Source organism: Solanum lycopersicum, chromosome 3 (genome assembly GCF_036512215.1).
Source record: "Solanum lycopersicum chromosome 3, SLM_r2.1".
Classification (NCBI taxonomy): domain Eukaryota; kingdom Viridiplantae; phylum Streptophyta; class Magnoliopsida; order Solanales; family Solanaceae; genus Solanum; species Solanum lycopersicum.
In genome coordinates, this window is record NC_090802.1 from 2,123,779 (window position 1) to 2,145,094 (window position 21,316).

General features: G+C 37.5%; 2 protein-coding genes across 2 annotated transcripts; both read right to left on the reverse strand.

Moving 5' to 3' along the window:
* Positions 1-3,933: 3,933 nt before the first annotated feature.
* On the reverse strand, positions 3,934-6,672 carry LOC101265511 (suberization-associated anionic peroxidase 2-like). The gene is made up of 3 exons (XM_004234090.5): positions 6,219-6,672; positions 5,803-6,000; positions 3,934-4,687 (listed from the first exon to the last, which is right to left on the reverse strand). The coding sequence occupies exons 1-3, from the start codon at positions 6,462-6,464 to the stop codon at positions 4,127-4,129; spliced, it is 1,005 nt and encodes a 334-aa protein (XP_004234138.2). The 5' UTR covers positions 6,465-6,672; the 3' UTR covers positions 3,934-4,126.
* A 2,418-nt stretch (positions 6,673-9,090) lies between these two features.
* LOC101265802 (calcium-binding protein KRP1-like) lies at positions 9,091-9,438 on the reverse strand. Its single transcript, XM_004234091.5, has one exon. It carries the CDS (start codon positions 9,436-9,438, stop codon positions 9,091-9,093), a length of 348 nt encoding a protein of 115 aa, XP_004234139.1.
* Positions 9,439-21,316: the final 11,878 nt, after the last annotated feature.

A 21,316-nucleotide genomic window follows, 5' to 3' on the forward strand; every position in this document is an offset into this window, starting at 1 on the left:
GACTTCTTTTATGGTGTCCAAAATCTTGTGAGATGAATGACTATGAATTAATTAATTAAATCTCAAATATTACTTGTTAACGTCTCGAAGTTGACTATACTAATCATCAATTATTCTCTTTTTATATATGAGCTATCATTATCTACTCAATTAGATATGTTTTAATATATAAATGGCAACAAACGAATAATTGATGAAAAAAATAAAATATTTATTAATAATTAATAATTAAAATATGAAAATTACAAAAAAAAATGATAATTTCGATATTTTTTTTAAAATTATTATTTCTAGAAAGAATCTAACAAACGTTACAGTCAGACTTACAAATTGAATTTGAAAAGTGAAGTACCATTTTTGTCAGTATTAATGAAAAAAAGAAGAAAGATGCTTGTTTATCAATAATTTATTTATTTTTAGGATGAGGATAATGATATTTATTGATTATTGAGCTGGCTGAGGACCATTTGAATTTTGTCTGTTAGCTGAAAAAAAAGACATATTTTATTATATGCATTAGACTATTAGCTCTATATATATGGAATATAGCATCTAAAATATCTATTTGGTGATACTTCTTTGCAATGTTAGCTTTAATTTAAGTGGTTTCTATTCCATTGCGAAGTCGAAATTTTTATTAAAAATATTATGTTTTAACAAAATTAATAATAATATTAATGTATTTTTTTAATAAAATTTCACTAAGTAAAGTTTGAGGAGAGTAAAGTATACACAGACCTATATTGGAGGTAGAACTCTCGACTCAAGTGTGCATGGAATCCAAGTAAAAGAAGAAAACAGTGACGAAAGTGTAACAACTAATAACATAATGTGAAGTCTATAAGAAAGACACAATAATAATAAAAACAACAAAATAGTTCGATCATCGTGATATAATAAACAACATATGACAAGAACTCTACAAGGGTACAAGTACAAATAATACTACGACAAACACTAATAAGTCTACACTTTTGCAAGCCAATACAACACTCCACCCCTACTAACCTTCTATCCTAATATGTGATCACTATTCTTTTCTATTTAGAATCATGTCCTCGATACTATGAAACTTTATCATGTCCTGTTTAATGACCTCTCCACAATACATTTTTAGCTCCTCAATTTTCTCTCTCCAAATGGAATGGAGAGAACATTACCAAAATACCCTTTTAGCGACTTGTCTTGATTATTAACATCCACATTATTACTTATAGATCGAGTCATCATAGTAACCAGGATGTCGAGGAAAAAGGGACGACCGTCGAAACGATGGGAGCTGGATGTCATACGTTTTTTTAGTATGTTTTAAAAACATATTCTTTTTATATATTCAACATCACAAATTTCAAAAACCTTCATTATCTTTTTAAAACATTTTTGTTGAACACAAACAAAAATATGTTTAATCTATTCTTTTCGTTCATTTTTACTTGTCAATTATTTTTTAAAAAAGATATTTACTTTTACTTGTCACATTTAACATATCAAGAAAATACACTTACTTTACTCTCAACGATTATTATTTATAATTATCCAAATCATTTCGTAAGATCGAAGATTAAACATTGATTAATATGGATTAATGTCGATTATTGTACATCCAGGTAGTAGAGTTATGATCTACGTATATATTACATCTTATCATTCTCAAACGCCACTTTTAAATTGATTACCGAAAGTTATGATCTACGTATATATTACATCTTATCATTCTCAAACGCCACTTTTAAAATGATTACCGAATATGTTGTTATTGTTATTATGTTTTGTGACATTCACTTGGACACATGCATGAAAAAAAGGAAAAATTGTTTTGCACATAATTATTAAGACATATTTTACCTGAATAGCAAGAACACCATGCTTCTTTTTAGGAAAAAATTTTCCCTCAATACTTTCATCTGGATTATAAAAATTAATATCTTTAATTAAGCTCAACATCACCAAAAGCTTCAATAAAAGAAACACCACCATTGTTGCAAAGAAGCTCTGGTTCTCCGGCTGAATTTTCAACTATATCTCTAGAAAATGCATAGTAAGAAACTAATGTTTCAGCCAAAGATGTTTTGAGTATTTTCACGATTGAGCTAAATTCAAAATTCATATTAATTTTCTCCGAAACAATAATGGGATTTAGATAGCAGAACATAACTCCAACTTTCAATGGAGGTAAGAGCAAGTCAAGATTAGATAATGGTAGCCAATGTTCTTGCATTGGCAACACTGCTCCACTACTTCACTCTTGTTCACTTTCACATTGAAGTTTTTCTTTGATTTAACTCCTTGGAGGGGGGTGGGGGGTGGAGAAAATAAGAAGTGTAAAAGGTTATCGATATATTCGACTGATGGATTGATGGATGAGATAGTTGTATTTGTAGAGTAAAAGAATTTTTATATTATCAAATAAAGTTCAGATGATTATAAGTAACCAATCATAAAAAAATTGAAGTTTGTATTATGAATTTTAAACAGAAAATATTTTTTAGAGGCAATCGATAGGAGAGAGGTAATAAAAAAAGAATACTATATTACTCAAAATGAAAAATATGAATCTCACCAAATGAGTTACTTAGCTTCTCAATATTGTATCGAATATATTATATATCTATTGTAGTTTTATCTTGATTGTATCAAATTAATACATATTGATAGTATAAATATTTATTTTTTACTAACTAATATAGTTAAGTAGGATGATTATCATTCATAAAAAGTGTGATAAAATTACAAATAAAGTAGATAATTGTATTATAGTTATAAGTTTAAGCATACTGATAATAAATATGAATAACAAACAACATATCAAAATATATAACAATATTTCAAAATAATAAATAATAAACAAGTCTAAATATTTCTTTAGTTAAAAAAATTAATCCATATCTAAAAAGTTGGTTATAATATAATTAGGATTGGTGAGAACAAGGTATTATTATATTTGGTCCAAAAGGTGGTTAAGATTTGAGAATTTATCTTGAACAAGTGATTAATGATATTTGATATATAAAGAACAATGCCGAAAATATGTTTGAACTAATAGAGATCCACCATATATATATATATATATATAAAACATAATATTTTCCTATAAGACAGTAATAATTTACTATTTTACACTTTTTAATTATTAAATATTAATAATTTAATATATAACCAGACGCTATAACTATATCAAATTATTAGTACTCTACTCACTTCTCACAAGGTCGTTTTACTACTTTTTACTCAAAACCTAAGACTAAATTAGTAAGGATTCACAATTGTAGCTATTTGATTTTAGTTTTATTTTTAGTTTTGTTGGACTATTTAATTTGATTTTGGTTTTAATTTGTAATTGTAGGTTGTAACATTTGCAAGTTTGTAAAGGTTAGTAATTTGATTAACAATATAAATAATTTGATACTATGTTTTGGCAGTAACATGTAATTATCGCCTTCGAACTATATTTTATCTTATTGATGCAATTTTTTATTATTTTTCTTGTGTCACTATATCAAAGAATTTAGAGAAGTGAGAAGTCATATAATATTTTACGGATATTTTCGTATTGGGTAAACCAAAAATCGAACCAATAACGACCAAAAATCGATAAAGAGTATCTTATTGATTTGTTATTGTGTTACCATATTTAAAAATCGAAAACCAAAAAATCGAACAGATAAAATATAAAATAAAACCGATTGATCGATGCATACCCGTGATGAGAATATACTTTAGGTTGGCACAAAGTTACTACCACGCTTGTCACAATTGATATGCATTCTTCTTATTTATCTGTTTTTACAATTTCTCACCGATTTGGTCATATCTAAGATTGTTATATGAGCCATACCATTTACAAATGGTCAAAGGTTTCTACGCGTTTACTAGAAACTCGTAAACTTCAAATCAGCTTGAGATATATATACCATTACTATAAGATAATGGGACTATGGAAAGATACAATTCCATTATTTTGTATTACATGTGTGCACCAACAAAGGTTACATACACTTATATACTATATATATATAGAAAGCCAAAAAACTTACATAAAACAACAAGCTACATGGTCAATCACCCATACATTTGTTTATTTTGGAACACGAAATTCGAAACATTTAAATATTTTTTTCTTGTTATTTTACATGTCCGCGATAGAATTACTATTCACCTTGCTACAAACATCGCGAATTTCCAATTGAACGCCACGAGATGGGGGCAAGTTCCCCATCTTTATCATGGCATCGTTGAATTCGCGTAAAAATAGAGTAGGGTTACTATTATAGGTCCGAACAACATCACTAGTCGCGGTAGATCCCATCAATACTTGGTCTGAGAAAAGAAGTCCTTGATTTCGAATTAAATCCTCGTAATAAAACTTATCGAAAAAATCAGGAGTCATTAAATCCAATGGTACTAAGTTTGTGTTATTGTTACTAACAGGGCAACCGCATTTTAGTGTTGATTTCATGGCCGGGTTGATGTTTCTGTCGTCACATAATGTCACACATCGTGCAAATCCTACTGTGTGGGACCCGACTAACGCAACCATTTCCCGAGGAGACATTCCCTTATCGCTGAATTTTTTTAATTGGACGTTGAGATCGTCGAATGGGGCTGGAAGTTGAGTTAACGCCCCGGTGAAATTTGCGGTCCTTGCGTCTCTCCGGCCTAGACTCACAGGGTATGGAATTCCCCCTAACTGTTGATATGAAATGAGCTTAAATAGAGCGATATAAAAAATTATATAGCATAAGGTGCATCTAATGTATAGACTTAATTTATAGTAATGGAGGGCATATATGCAATAATATATTAAAAATGAGTCTAAATGAAGCGACTATATAGTTGTCTAACTTAACTTGTTTAGTTCGGAAAATTTTATTATTTTGTGTCTATTTTATCACTGCTATTAGATATTCGTCATTTTCAATATTTAAATTACTTATAATTGCGGGTGATCGTATGATAAAATTATTTTTTTATTCATTATTTTTAAAAGAAGCGTGTTAAGTCAAATATAAATAAGTAAAAATGAACGGAGAAGTATTTGTAATTGTTTGATAAGTAAGATATGGTATTTCCAATTGAGGAAATATTCTTCTCCAAGTAGTTGAACTATAAATATAACATGAAAATGGTTGTTGTAATTAAATTATATGAATTAATTATATCTCTAAAAAAAATTGATTTTGAAGATAAGAACACTATAAATCAACATCAAGAAATTGTGTGTCCACTTTTGAAATGAAGAAAATTTAGGCAAAGATTTTGACATTTGGTTAAAATTAAAAGATAATGGGCTGCTTGTGACTTGCACAAGTTTGATTTGTTATTTTATTTCTTCTTGGAGTAGGTAAATGTGCATTATTTATTTATTTTATTATACAATTGGCTTCACCACACCCACTAACACCTACTTTAATTCAATGTATGCTAATTGTAGACAAGTGTTATAAAGGAAAAATGTTGACACATTGATGATACTTCTTAATTATGACACATATATCATATTCTATTAGTAGAATTTAAGTTATATACATCGATAATGTTAGTATATATAATTTAATTAATCTATTATAACATGTTAGTTATTATACATTATCAGGTTATCAGTTTACGTTTGTAACACAAATCACTTGTAATTATCCTATACATAACGTAATTGCATCAATTATATAGATAAATTCCCTTTGTTTTATTTTGTGTATCTTAATTTGACTGAATATTATAAATATGAAGATCATGACTTTTAAATCGTGTGATTTTTAAGTTGAACGAGTACATAATACTTAAACTCGATGATAATAAACTTACCATAGCAACAGAGTCACGAGCAGCAAGGGCAAGAATATCAGCGCAAGAAACAGCAGCCCCAGGGCACATAGTTTTAATCCTTTGTTTAGCTTGATCAATTACTTGATAACCTCTCACTGAATTATTATTTGGTGGTGATGTTTTTTCTCCTTGGAACCTTCCAGGAATATCATCTAGAAGAATTCCAGCATCACATCCCTAATTAAATAAAATCACACACAAATTAATATAATGTTAGGCCAACAAACATTAATGTGTACTATACTAGAAGATAAGGTAATTAATTAATTAAACAAATAGTTATGAGCTTATGAAGTACTCCATAAAATTTCATGTTTAGTAAAAAATAAAAGTTATACAAAATTGAAACGGAACGAGTGATCAATATAATCTTTGAAAGATGATGAAGAACTTACATCGACAAAGCAGTCGTGGAAGAAGAGGCGAATGAGAGACGCTCCCATTCGCCTCTCCCTTGCAATAGCTTCCGTCACAACAGATCCAACCGCCGCGAAAATACAAAAATCTTGAGTTGACATTTCTGAATTTTTCTCCAAAATATTGTTAATTGGCTCTTTGTTACCATAAAAATCTGCTTTTACAAGAACAATTAGAGCCATAAGGCAAAATGCCAAGCTCAAATGAGTTGCACCAAAAGCCATTTTTGATTAATTGATATACAATTGATCAAATAACTAAAAGACTTCTATTGGAAATAACTTTGCTTTTTTTTTTTTGGGATGATTTTGTTGTGTACTTTGGGCTCCTTTAAATAGGAAATTTAGATTGCCTATAGGTCAATTTTTGGGTAACATGATATTGCAAGAAAAAGACTTTAATGAGAGTGGTTAGGTTTGTAATACACATATCCTATACGCATGGGTGGTTTACGGATTCACGTTAATTCAGTAGCTTTATTTAGATTAGTTTTATATATATGTATTAAAATATTTACTAAATATAATAAGTATTTGACTGTGAATCTGTTATTAATATTTTCTTTTAATTAATTTGAGGTAGATATAAAAATCTTTAAACTTCAAATTCTGAATCTGCCTTCACGTATAGATCAATTTCTGGCTACATTATTTTGCTTGTAAATATATGATTATATGAAGAGTGGTTGAGTTTGAAATTCGGATTGCCCGTAGCGCATACCGACATAGACAAATTCAAAATTTAAACCTATGAATTCAATGATTAATATTGAACCCCATTTTATAATCCAAGGTTCATACATATTATTTGTCGTAAGTTTTATAGATTAGACACATAAATTTTTGTTCCACATAAAAAATACTGAATGTCTAATGAACTTGATATCGATTTTGCATTGGCCCCTATAGACAAGGGTTGATATTGAGATTAATAGAAAAATTTATAAACTTTAAATTCTGAATCAACTCGTGTTAATAGGTCAACGTTTGAACACACAATTTTTTGCTAATAGATATGATTTTATTAAGAGTGGTTGAGTGTGTAATGGACTCTTCCTATATGCTCATATTTTTCCTCTTTGACCCTTTTTAAGCACGTTCCTTGTACTAAACTTTCCACAAATGAATTATTTGTTTAGTTGAAAAGTTTAGATATATTCATTGTACCTTAGAGGAAATAATATTTCTAAAAATAGTTTCTATTGTGAATATCAACTTTTTAACCTATAGTAAAAATGTCTTGTTCTTGTAGGTAAAATGATAAAATTTGGAATAAAATTGACAAATAGCTACAAATTGTATGGCTGCTAATTGAAAATCAGCTACTAGATTATAATCCTAAAGGTCAAAACCAATGAAATATGGTCGATTTTTCAGAAATATACATTAAACTTTTTTTATATAATAATATGAAATCGAACTCAATTAAACCACTCAATCACATAAATTCTTGAAATCTTCTTTATTTTCATAAATGTTACTAAGTCAAAATCGGCAAAAACTATTTGAAATGAAAAGAGTATATATAAAAAGCATATACTTTTATATTTGTAAAGAGTATATATTTATAAAAAATCTAACACAAATACGACAATATAGGTTTTACCCCTCATTTGGTGCTCAAAATCTTGAACTATTGGATCTTGTCCGCTTGACTTTTTAAATTTCCCTTTCGATTATGAACATTTTGAAGTTCTTGTGGAACAATTTAAATTTATAATATGATAAAATGTCACATCATATATTTAGTATCATTTGTTTTTCTACATAATTTGTTAGTCAATATATATATATATATATATATATATATATATATATATATATATAAAGTTAGTCTTAACTAGTCAAGGAAAATTAAAATAGTTTAACTTACAAAGAATACTCGAAAAAGAAAAATAAGGTATATAAGTAAACATATACTAGTTAGTTAATTAACATAACTATAATTTGTCTAAATTATAATTCGTAACCTACTTTTAGTTATAATTATGCGGCTCAGCCTTTTGGTTTTGTATAATTCATTCGTTTGTACAACTCATAATTTTTTACAATATAATTGTATAACTTTTGTATATAATTCGAAATTTGTATAATTGTTTTCACTTCTGATAGTAATCGTATAAATTCGTTATTTCGAGTTTATATAAAAATAACTAAATTATACAAATGTACCCGCAAATGTGTGAATTATACAAATTAGACAACTTAAACCGTAGCTACAACGGTCAAATATGTAAACTATATCTATAGGCATAATTAAATTTATTATAGTGGCTATTTGCGAAAGACCCTTGTTGAAAAGCGGGCTCAAGTAAAACTAGAGGCCCCTAAAATGGATATTCGAGTACTTGGCCCATTGGAACCTCAAAATTATCCAAAAGCCCAATTGTGTGAAAGCCCACCTAAAGGACAATGATTCCATTTATAGTCCAATTTGCATTAGTTAGTCTCTAGTTCATTTTTTGGTCTTAGTTAGCCTACTTGTATTTATATATAAATAAATAAGGCTAATATATATATATATATATATATATATATATATATATATTTATTTATTTTCCGTTCGTGGCGATATCTATTAGATCACCACATTTTGATTCAATTTAATACGTTAACATGATATTAGAGCAGCTTCATCGAGTTCATCGATTTACTCGATATTGAGTACCTCAAATTAACCATCAAAATAAGACTTTTCTATGCTAATCCAAATTATTGAGGTCTGAGACAAACAAATACCAAATATCAACCACCGAGTAGAAAAAAAAGAATTGAACAATTACTAAAGGAATGAAATTAAATAACAAGAATGATCATCTCAAAGGGATTAATTAATTAATTAAAGCTCTAATTACAACTTAGCAAGAGTTTCCTCCAACCACATTCTTGAAATGTCCATTAAATCAGGACTTAAACGTACCATTAATACACAAAACTCCATTTCATTCAAACAACCATCACCATCTAAGTCACCTTCACTCAACATGCACATCAACTCATCATCACTCATATTACCCTTCAATCCCAACAACTCTGAATTCTTCTTCAAACTCTCAAATGTTATGACTTCCTTCTCCTCATCCATTAGAACCCTAAATCCATTGCTTAGCTCCTTCAAGAATCCCTCACCTCCAAGTTTCTCCACCATAGAAGGGAAAAAATCCTCAAACACCACGTCGTGCCCCAATGCATGAGCCATTATTGATATGATCAGATCAGTGGTGGAGCCAGAAATTTTGTCAACCTGGGATGTGAACGCGAGGCTCTCTTTCACTAGTACAATTTTTCAACGAAAGAATAAATCCCCTTCTTGCCCTTAATAGACTAGAAATTATGAATCTTAACTAGGGATTAAAAAAAAATAATAATGTAACAATGCAAGTTGCAACTACTAGGATTTGAACTTGATACCTTCTTTACACGATATAATTTTTCAAAGAAAGGTATGGAGTTGAACCTCTTTATGCCTCTATTGAATCAAAAAGTATTATTGGATGTAGTTAAACTACTCAAGATGGATGAATTGTGATGAGTTCAAAGGGATATTTGTATATATAGATAAGAGAGGAAATTTTGGTGGAAAGAGTCCAAGAAGATGCAAAATTGTAAAGGAAGGATAGAATTATGGTTGATGGCAAATAACATTTCCTGGAAGTTGCATGGAAGGGTACCACCACACTATTTTCTTAAATATTTTTTGGGAGGATTCTATATGTCATGGAGAGCATTTTCCTTAAAAGAAATAAATATAAAAGTTTTAGATAATGAAAGGGAGTTTCCTATATATGTGTAGGTAAGTACTCATTTGGTATTTATTTATTTTTTTCTTAAAAAAAAAAGTTGGGAGTAGGGTATGGGGAAACGAAGCGGGGAGAATCGAACCATCACCAACAAAGTAAAAATTCAGATAGTCAATTAACTGATTTTTTTTCTATTTTATTTGAGCACAAAGGTCCTCCGAAACTTTGACACATTCTATTTAGCCTATATTTGAACTATTTTCAAGCCTAATACTAGAGCTAATTTTTGAAATCCCTGATAATTGAATAATGTTTTTGAGATTGTACAAAATTACTCGAGTTTCACTATAACAAAAATAATCATTAGCGATATTTAATTCTTAATTGCCGCTAAACACGTATTTTTAGCGGCAATTGTCATTCTTTGTATGTCTTTAGTTGACATTGGTTTTAATGACACTTAACTAATGTTGATAAAAACGTTAGCACTCTTTATTAGTGTCAATATTTAATACCGCTAAAAATTATTTTTGTTACAGTGTTTTCTCATTTTTTTTGTTCCTTTCTTTCTAATATATCATGAAGATCTACTAAACTATAAATCAACAAGAAATGACAGCTAACAAAAATCCATCACTATAATTAAATAGCAAGCTAATGATTACTCTTAATTAGTATAGTATTTTCTTTTATTCCCTTTCAACTAATCTCATAAAATCTCGAATCTTAATGTTGCTTAGTGGCCTGCTGATATAAAAATTTAAAATTTTGATGATTTTAACTTTTAATGTGTGTTAGTCCATGATTTTTTGAAAATTAGTCAACCGACTATGTTGACCCCCAAATTACCAAATAATATGTGTATGCTCATGTGTAATAAATGTATATACATGTATAATATATGTATGTACATGTATAATATATGTATACGGTTGGCCATCACGGTTTGTCCGACCCATTTGGAAGGTCAAACGAGCCCCGAAGCGAGCATACCCTTCATTTCGACGAATTTCGTGTGCTATACCACACCATTTTTTGGGTGATCCGGATTCCGACGTCAAAAATGCCAAATTTTTTCGTGGACGTCCGTCAAGACCTTGTCTATGCATACGGTTGGCCATCACGGCTTGTCCGACCCATTTGGAAGGTCAAACGAGCCCCGAAGCGAGCATACCCCTCATTTCGACGATTTTCTTGTGGTATAGCACACCATTTTTTGGGTGATCCGAATTCCGACGTCAAAAATGCCAAATTTTTTCGTGGACGTCCGTCAAGACCTTGTCTATGCATACGGTTGGCCATCACGGCTTGTCTGAACAATTTGGAAGGTCAAACGAGCCCCGAAGCGAGCATACCCCTCATTTCGACGATTTTCGTGTGCTATAGCACACCATTTTTTGGATGATCCGAATTCCGACGTCAAAAATGCCAAATTTTTTCGTGGACGTCCGTCAAGACCTTGTCTATGCATATGGTTGGCCATCACGGCTTGTCCGACCCATTTGGAAGGTCAAACGAGCCCCGAAGCGAGCATACCCCTCATTTCGACAATTTTCGTGTGCTATAGCACACCATTTTTTGGGTGATCCGAATTCCGACGTCAAAAATGCCAAATTTTTTCGTGGACGTCCGTCAAGACCTTGTCAATGCATATGGTTGGCCATCACGGCTTGTCCGACCCATTTGGAAGGTCAAACGAGCCCTGAAGCGAGCATACCCCTCATTTCGATGATTTTCATGTGCTATAGCACACCATTTTTTGGGTGATCCGGATTCCGACGTAAAAAATACAAAAATTTTTCGTGGACGTCCGTCAAGACCTTTTCTATGCATACGGTTGGCTATCACGGCTTGTATGACCAATTTGGAAGGTAAAACGAGCCCCGAAGCGAGTATACCCCTCATTTTGACGATTTTCTTGTGCTATAGCACACGATTTTTTGGATGATCCGGATTCCGACGTCAAAAATGCTAAATGTTTCGTGGACGTCCGTCAAGACCTTGTCTATGTATACGGTTGGCCATCACAGCTTGTCTGACCCATTTGGAAGGTCAAACGAGCCCCCGAAGCGAGCATACCCCTCATTTCGACGATTTTCGTGTGCTATAGCACACAATTTTTTGGGTGATCAGGATTTCGACGTCAAAAATGCCAAATTTTTTCGTGGACGTCCGTCAAGACCTTGTCTATGCATACGGTTGGCCATCACGGCTTTTCCGACCCATTTGGAAGGTCAAACGAGCCCCGAAGCGAGCATACCCCTCATTTCGACGATTTTCGTGTGCTATAGCACACGATTTTTTGGGTGATCCTGATTCCGACGTTAAAAATGCCAAATTTTTTCGTGGACGTCCGTCAAGACCTTGTCTATGCATACGGTTGGCCATCACGGCTTGTCCTACCCATTTGGAAGGTCAAACGAGTCCCGAAGCGAGCATACCCGTCATTTCGACGATTTTCGTGTGCTATAGCACACCATTTTTTGGGTGATCCGGATTCCGATGTCAAAAATGCCAAATTTTTTCGTGGACGTCCGTCAAGACCTTAGAAATGCATAGGGTTGGCCATCACGGCTTGTCCGACCCATTTGGAAGGTCAAAAGAGCCCCAAAGCGAGCATACCCCTCATTTCGACGATTTTCGTGTGCTATAGCACACGATTTTTTGGGTGATCTGGATTCCGACGTCAAAAATGCCAAATTTTTTTGTGGATGTCCGTCAAGACCTTGTCTATGCATACGGTTGTCCATCATGACTTTTCCGACCCATTTGGAAGGTCAAACAAGCCCCATAGCGAGCATACCCCTCATTTAGACGATTTTCGAGTGCTATTGCACACCATTTTTTGAGTGATACGAATTCCGACGTCAAAAATGCCAAATGTTTTCGTGGACGTCCGTCAAGACCTTGTCTATGCATACGGTTGGCCATCATGGCTTGTCCGACCCATTTAAAAGGTCAACCGAGCCCCCAAGCGAACATACCCCTCATTTCGACGATTTTCGTGTGCTATAGCACACTATTTTTTGGGTGATCCGGATTCTGACGTCAAAAATGCCAAATTTTTTTGTGGACGTCCGTCAAGACCTTGTCTATGCATACGGTTGGCCATAACGGCTTGTCCGACCCATTTGGAAGGTCAAACGAGCCCGAAGTGAGCATACCCCTCATTTCGACGATTTTCGTGTGCTATAGTACACCATTTTTTGGGTGATCCGGATTCCGACGTCAAAAATGCCAAATTTTTTCGTTGACGTCCTTCAAGACCTTGTTTATGCATACGGTTTGCCATCACGGCTTGTCCGACCCATTTGGAAGGTCAAACGAGCCCCGAAGCGAGCATACCCCTCATTTCGAAGATTTTCGTGTGCTATAGCACACGATTTTTTGGGTGATCTGGATTCCGACGTCAAAAATGCTAAATTTTTTGGTGGACGTCCGTCAAGACCTTGTCTATGCATACGGTTGTCCATAACGACTTTTCCGACCCATTTGGAAGGTCAAACAAGCCCCATAGCGAGCATACCCCTCATTTCGACGATTTTCGTGTGCTATTGCACACCATTTTTTGAGTGATCCGGATTCCGACGTCAAAAATGCCAAATGTTTTCGTGGACGTCCGTCAAGACCTTGTCTATGCATACGGTTGGCTATCACGGCTTGTACGACCCATTTGGAAGGTCAAACGAGCCCCGAAGCGAGCATACCCCTCATTTCGACGATTTTCGTGTGCTATAGCACACGATCTTTTGGGTGATCCGGATTCCGACGTCCAAAATGCCAAATTTTTTTGAGGACGTCCGTCAAGACCTTGTCTATGCATACGGTTGGCTATCACGGCTTGTACGACCCATTTGGAAGGTCAAACGAGCCCCGAAGCGAGCATACCCCTCATTTCGATGATTTTCGTGTGCTATAGCACACGATTTTTTGGGTGATCCGGATTCCGACGTCAAAAAGGCCAAATTTTTTCGTGGACGTCCGTAAAGACCTTGTCTATGCATACGGTTGGACATCACGGCTTGTCCGACCCATCTAAATGGTCAAACGAGCCCCGAAACAAGCATACCCCTCATTTCGATGATTTTCGTGTGCTAAAGCACAAGATTTTTTGAGTGATCCAGATTCCGACGTCAAAAATGCCAAATTTTTTTGTGGACGTCCGTCAAGACCTTGTCTATGTATACAGTTAGCCATCACGGCTTGTCTGACCCATTTGGAAGGTCAAACGAGCCCCGAAGCGAGCATACCCCTCATTTTGACGATTTTCGTGTTCTATAGCACACGATTATACGGTTAATCACGATTCCGACGTCAAAAATGCCAAATCTTTTCGTGGACATCTGTCAAGACCTTGTCTATGCATACGGTTGGACATCACGGCTTGTCCGACCCATTTAAAAGGTCAAACGAGCCCCAAAACGAGCATACCCCTCATTTCGACGATTTTCGTGTGCTATAGTACACGATTTTTTGGGTGATCCGGATTCCGACGTCATAAATGCCAAATTTTTTCGTGGACGTCTGTCAAGACCTTGTCTATGCATACAGTTGGACATCACGGCTTGTCCGACCCATTTGGAAGGTCAAACGAGCCCTGAAGCGAGCATACCCCTCATTTCGATTATTTTCGTGTGCTATGGCACACGATTATTTGGGTGATCAGGATTCCAACGTCAAAAATGTCAAATTTTTTCGTGGACGTCCGTCAAGACCTTCTCTATGCATACTGTTGGACATCACGGCTTGTCCGACCCATTTAAAAGGTCAAACGAGCCTCGAAACGAGCATACCCCTCATTTCGACGATTTTCGTGTGTTATAGCACACGATTTTTTGGGTGATCCAGATTCCGACGTCAAAAATGCCAAATTTTTTCGTGGACGTCCGTCAAGTCCTTGTCTATTCATACAGTTAGCCAGCACGGCTTGTCCGACCCATTTGGAAGGTCAAACGAGCCCCGAAGCGAGCATACCCCTTATTTCGACGATTTTCGTGTGCTATAACACATGATTTTTTGGGTGATTCGAATTTCGACGTCAAAAATGCCAAGTTTTTTCGTGGACGTCCGTCAAGACCTTGTCTATGCATACGGTTGGACATCACGGCTTGTACGACCCATTTGGAAGGTCAAACGAGCCCTGAAGCGAGCATACTCCTCATTTCAACGATTTTCGTGTGCTATAGCACACGATTATTTGGGTGATCAGGATTCCGACGTCAAAAATGTCAAATTTTTTCGTGGACGTCCGTCAAGACCTTGTCTATGCATACGGTTGGACATCACGGCTTGTACGACCCATTTAAAAGGTCAAACGAGCCACGAAACGAGCATACCCCTCATTTCGACGATTTTCGTGTGTTATAGCACAAGATTTTTTGGGTGATCCGGATTCCGACGTCAAAAATTCCAAATTTTTTCGTGGATGTCCGTCAAAACCTTGTCTATGCATACGGTTGGCCATCACGGCTTGTCCGACCCATTTGGAAGGTCAAACGAGCCCTGAAGCGAGCATACCCCTCATTTCGACGATTTTCGTGTGCTATAGCACATGATTATTTGGGTGATCAGGATTCCGACGTCAAAAATGTCAAATTTTTTCGTGGACGTCCGTCAAGACCTTGTCTATGCATATAGTTAGCCAGCGCGGCTTGTCCGACCCATTTGGAAGGTCAAACGAGTCCCGAAGCGAGCATACCCCTCATTTCGACGATTTGCATGTGCAATAGCACACGATTTTTTGGGTGATCTGGATGCCGATGTCAAAAATGCCACATTTTTTTGTGGACGTCCGTCAAGACCTTGTCTATGCATACGGTTGGCCATCACGGCTTGTCCAACCCATTTGGAAGGTCAAACGAGCCCCGAAGCGAGCATACCCCTCATTTCGACGATTTTCGTGTGCTATAGCACACCATTTTTTGGGTGATCCGGATTCCGATGTCAAAAATGCCAAATTTTTTCGTGGACGTCCGTCAAGACCTTAGCAATGCATACGGTTGGCCATCACCGCTTGTCCGACCCATTTGGAAGGTCAAAAGAGCCCCGAAGCGAGCATACCCCTCATTTCGACGATTTTCAGCACACGATTTTTTGGGTGATCTGGATTCCGATGTCAAAAATAACAAATTTTTTTATGGACGTCCGTCAAGACCTTGTCTATGCATACGGTTGTCCATCACGACTTTTCCAACCCATTTGGAAGGTCAAACAAGCCCCATAGTGAGCATACCCCTCATTTCGACGATTTTCGTGTGCTATTGCACACCATTTTTTGAGTGATCAAGATTCCGACGTCAAAAATGCCAAATGTTTTCGTGGACGTCCGTCAAGACCTTGTCTATGCATACGGTTAGCCATCACGGCTTGTCCGACCCATTTAAAAGGTCAACCGAGCCCCGAAGCGAGCATACCCCTCATTTCGACGATTTTCGTGTGCTATAGCACACTATTTTTTGGGTGATCCGGATTCCGACGTCAAAAATGCCGAATTTTTTTGTGGACGTCCGTCAATACCTTGTCTATGCATACGGTTGGCCATCACGGCTTGTCCGACGCATTTGAAAGGTCAAACGAGCCCCAAAACGAGCATACGCCTCATTTCGACGATTTTCGTGTGCTATTGCACACCATTTTTTGGGTGATCGGGATTCCGATGTCAAAAATGCCAACTTTTTTCGTGGACGTCCGTTAAGACCTTAGAAATGCATACGGTTGTCCATCACCGCTTGTCCGACCCTTTTGGAAGGTCAAACGAGCCCCGAAGCGAGCATACCCCTCATTTCGACGATTTTCGTGTGCTATAGCACACCATTTTTTGGGTGATCCGAATTCCGATGTCAAAAATGCCAAATTTTTTCGTGGACGTCCGTCAAGACCTTAGCAATGCATACGGTTGGCCATCACCGCTTGTCCGACCCTTTTGGAAGGTCAAACAAGCCCCGAAGCGAGCATACCCCTCATTTCGATGATTTTCGTGTGCTATAGCACACCATTTTTTGGGTGATCCGGATTCCGACGTCAAAAATGCCAAATTTTTTCGTGAACGTCCGTCAAGACCTTTTCTATGCATACGGTTGGCCATCACGGCTTGTCCGACCCATTTGGAAGGTCAAAAGAGCCCCAAAGCGAGCATACCCCTCATTTCGACGATTTTCGTGTGCTATAGCACACGATTTTTTGGGTGATCTGGATTCCGACGTCAAAAATGCCAAATTTTTTTGTGGACGTCCGTCAAGACCTTGTCTATGCATACGGTTTTCCATCATGACTTTTCCGACCCATTTGGAAGGTCAAACAAGCCCCATAGCGAGCATACCCCTCATTTCGACGATTTTCGTGTGCTGTTGCACACCATTTTTTGAGTGATACGGATTCCGACGTCAAAAATGCCAAATGTTTTCGTGGACGTCCGTCAAGACCTTGTCTATGCATACAGTTGGCCATCACGGCTTGTCCGACCCATTTAAAAGGTCAACCGAGCCCCCAAGCGAGCATACCCATCATTTCGACGATTTTCGTGTGCTATAGCACACTATTTTTTGGGTGATCTGGATTCCGAAGTCAAAAATGCCAAATTTTTTTGTGGACGTCCGTCAAGACCTTGTCTATGCATACGGTTGTCCATCATGACTTTTCCGACCCATTTGGAAGGTCAAACAAGCCCCATAACGAGCATACCCCTCATTTTGACGATTTTCGTGTGCTATAGCACACCATTTTTTGGGTGATCCGGATTCCGATGTCAAAAATGCCAAATTTTTTCGTGGACGTCCGTCAAGACCTTAGAAATGCATACGGTTGGCCATCACGGCTTGTCCGACCCATTTGGAAGGTCAAAAGAGCCCCAAAGCGAGCATACCCCTCATTTCGACGATTTTCGTGTGCTATAGCACACGATTTTTTGGGTGATCTGGATTCCGACGTCAAAAATGCCAAATTTTTTTGTGGATGTCCGTCAAGACCTTGTCTATGCATACGGTTGTCCATCATGACTTTTCCGACCCATTTGGAAGGTCAAACAAGCCCCATAGCGAGCATACCCCTCATTTAGACGATTTTCGTGTGCTATTGCACACCATTTTTTGAGTGATACGGATTCCGACGTCAAAAATGCCAAATGTTTTCGTGGACGTCCGTCAAGACCTTGTCTATGCATACGGTTGGCCATCATGGCTTGTCCGACCCATTTAAAAGGTCAACCGAGCCCCCAAGCGAACATACCCCTCATTTCGACGATTTTCGTGTGCTATAGCACACTATTTTTTGGGTGATCCGGATTCCGACGTCAAAAATGCCAAATTTTTTTGTGGACGTCCGTCAAGACCTTGTCTATGCATACGGTTGGCCATAACGGCTTGTCCGACCCATTTGGAAGGTCAAACGAGCCCGAAGTGAGCATACCCCTCATTTCGACGATTTTCGTGTGCTATAGTACACCATTTTTTGGGTGATCCGGATTCCGACGTCAAAAATGCAAAATGTTTTCGTGGACGTCCTTCAAGACCTTGTTTATGCATACGGTTTGCCATCACGGCTTGTCCGACCCATTTGGAAGGTCAAACGAGCCCCGAAGCGAGCATACCCCTCATTTCGACGATTTTCGTGTGCTATAGCACACGATTTTTTGGGTGATCTGGATTCCGACGTCAAAAATGCCAAATTTTTTGGTGGACGTCCGTCAAGACCTTGTCTATGCATACGGTTGTCCATAACGACTTTTCCGACCCATTTGGAAGGTCAAACAAGCCCCATAGCGAGCATACCCCTCATTTCGACGATTTTCGTGTGCTATTGCACACCATTTTTTGAGTGATCCGGATTCCGACGTCAAAAATGCCAAATGTTTTCGTGGACGTCCGTCAAGACCTTGTCTATGCATACGGTTGGCTATCACGGCTTGTACGACCCATTTGGAAGGTCAAACGAGCCCCGAAGCGAGCATACCCCTCATTTCGACGATTTTCGTGTGCTATAGCACACGATTTTTCGGGTGATCCGGATTCCGACGTCCAAAATGCCAAATTTTTTTGAGGACGTCCGTCAAAACCTTGTCTATGCATACGGTTGGCTATCACGGCTTGTACGACCCATTTGGAAGGTCAAACGAGCCCCGAAGCGAGCATACCCCTCATTTCGATGATTTTCGTGTGCTATAGCACACGATTTTTTGGGTGATCCGGATTCCGACGTCAAAAAGGCCAAATTTTTTCGTGGACGTCCGTCAAGACCTTGTCCATGCATACGGTTGGACATCACGGCTTGTCCGACCCATCTAAACGGTCAAACGAGCCCCGAAACAAGCATACCCCTCATTTCGATGATTTTCGTGTGCTATAGCACAAGATTTTTTGAGTGATCCAGATTCCGACGTCAAAAATGCCAAATTTTTTCGTGGACGTCCGTCAAGACCTTGTCTATGTATACAGTTAGCCATCACGGCTTGTCTGACCCATTTGGAAGGTCAAACGAGCCCCGAAGCGAGCATACCCCTCATTTTGACGATTTTCGTGTTCTATAGCACACGATTATACGGTTAATCAAGATTCCGACGTCAAAAATGCCAAATCTTTTCGTGGACATCTGTCAAGACCTTGTCTATGCATACGGTTGGACATCACGGCTTGTCCGACCCATTTAAAAGGTCAAACGAGCCCCAAAACGAGCATACCCCTCATTTCGACGATTTTCGTGTGCTATAACACATGATTTTTTGGGTGATTCGAATTTCGACGTCAAAAATGCCAAGTTTTTTCGTGGACGTCCGTAAAGACCTTATCTATGCATACGGTTGGACATCACGGCTTGTCCGACCCATTTGGAAGGTCAGACGAGCCCTGAAGCGAGCATACCCCTCATTTCGACGATTTTCGTGTGCTATAGCACACGATTATTTGGGTGATAAGGATTCCGACGTCAAAAATGTCAAATTTTTTCGTGGACGTCCGTCAAGACCTTGTCTATGCATACGGTTGGACATCACGGCTTGTCCGACCCATTTGGAAGGTCAAGCGAGCCCCAAAACGAGCATACCCCTCATTTCGATGAGTTTCGTGTGCTATAGCACACGATTTTTTGGGTGATTCGGATTCTGACGTCAAAAATGCCAAATTTTTTCGTGGACGTCCGTCAAGACCTTGTCAATGTATACGGTTGACCAGCACGGCTTGTCCGACCCATTTGGAAGGTCAAACGAGCCCCGAAGCGAGCATACCCCTCATTTTGACGATTTTCGTTTGCTATATCACACGATTTTTTGGGTGATCCGGATTCCGACGTCAAAAATGCCAAATGTTTTTGTGGAGGTCTTTCAACACCTTGTCTATTCATACGGATGGCCATCACGGCTTGTTCGACCCATTTGGAAGGACAAATGAGCCCCGAAGCGAGCATACCCCTCATTTCGACGATTTTCGTGTGCTATAGCACACGATTTTTTGGGTGATCCGGATTTCGACGTCAAAAATGCCAAAGTTTTTCGTGAACGTCCGTCAAGACCTTTTCTATGAATAAGGTTGACCATCACGGCTTGTCCGACCCATTTGGAAGGTCAAACGAGCCCCGAAGCGAGCATACCCCTCATTTCGACGATTTTCGTGTGCTATAGCACACGATTTTTTGGGTGACCCGGATTTCGACGTCAAAAATGCCAAATTTTTTTGTGAACGTCCGTCAAGACCTTGTCTATGCATACGGTTTGCCATCACGGCTTGTAGGACGCATTTGGAAGGTCAAACGAGCCCCGAAGCGAGCATACCCCTCATTTCGACGATTTTCGTGTGCTATAGCCACGATTTTTTAGGTGATTCGAATTCAAACGTCAAAAATGCCATATTTTTTTTGTGGACGTCCGTCAAGACGTTGTCTATGCATACGGTTGGTCAGCACGGCTTGTCCGACCCATTTGGAAGGTCAAACGAGCCCCGAAGCGAGCATACCCCTCATTTCGACGATTTTCGTTTGCTATAGCACATGATTTTTTGGGTGATCCGGATTCCGACGTCAAAAATGCCAAATGATTTCGTGGACGTCCGTCAAGACCTTGTCTATGCATACGGTTGTCCATAACAGCTTGTCCGACCCATTTGGAAGATCAAACGAGCCCCGAAGCGAGCATACCCCTCATTTCGACGATTTTCGTGTGCTATAGCACACGATTTTTTGGGTGATCGGGATTCCGACGTCAAAAATGCCAAATTTTTTCGTGGACGTCCGTCAAGACCTTGTCTGTGCATACGGTTGTCCATCACGGCTTGTCCGACCCATTTGGAAGGTCAAACGAGCCCCGAAGTGAGCATACCCCTCATTTCGATGATTTTCGTGTGCCATAGCACACGA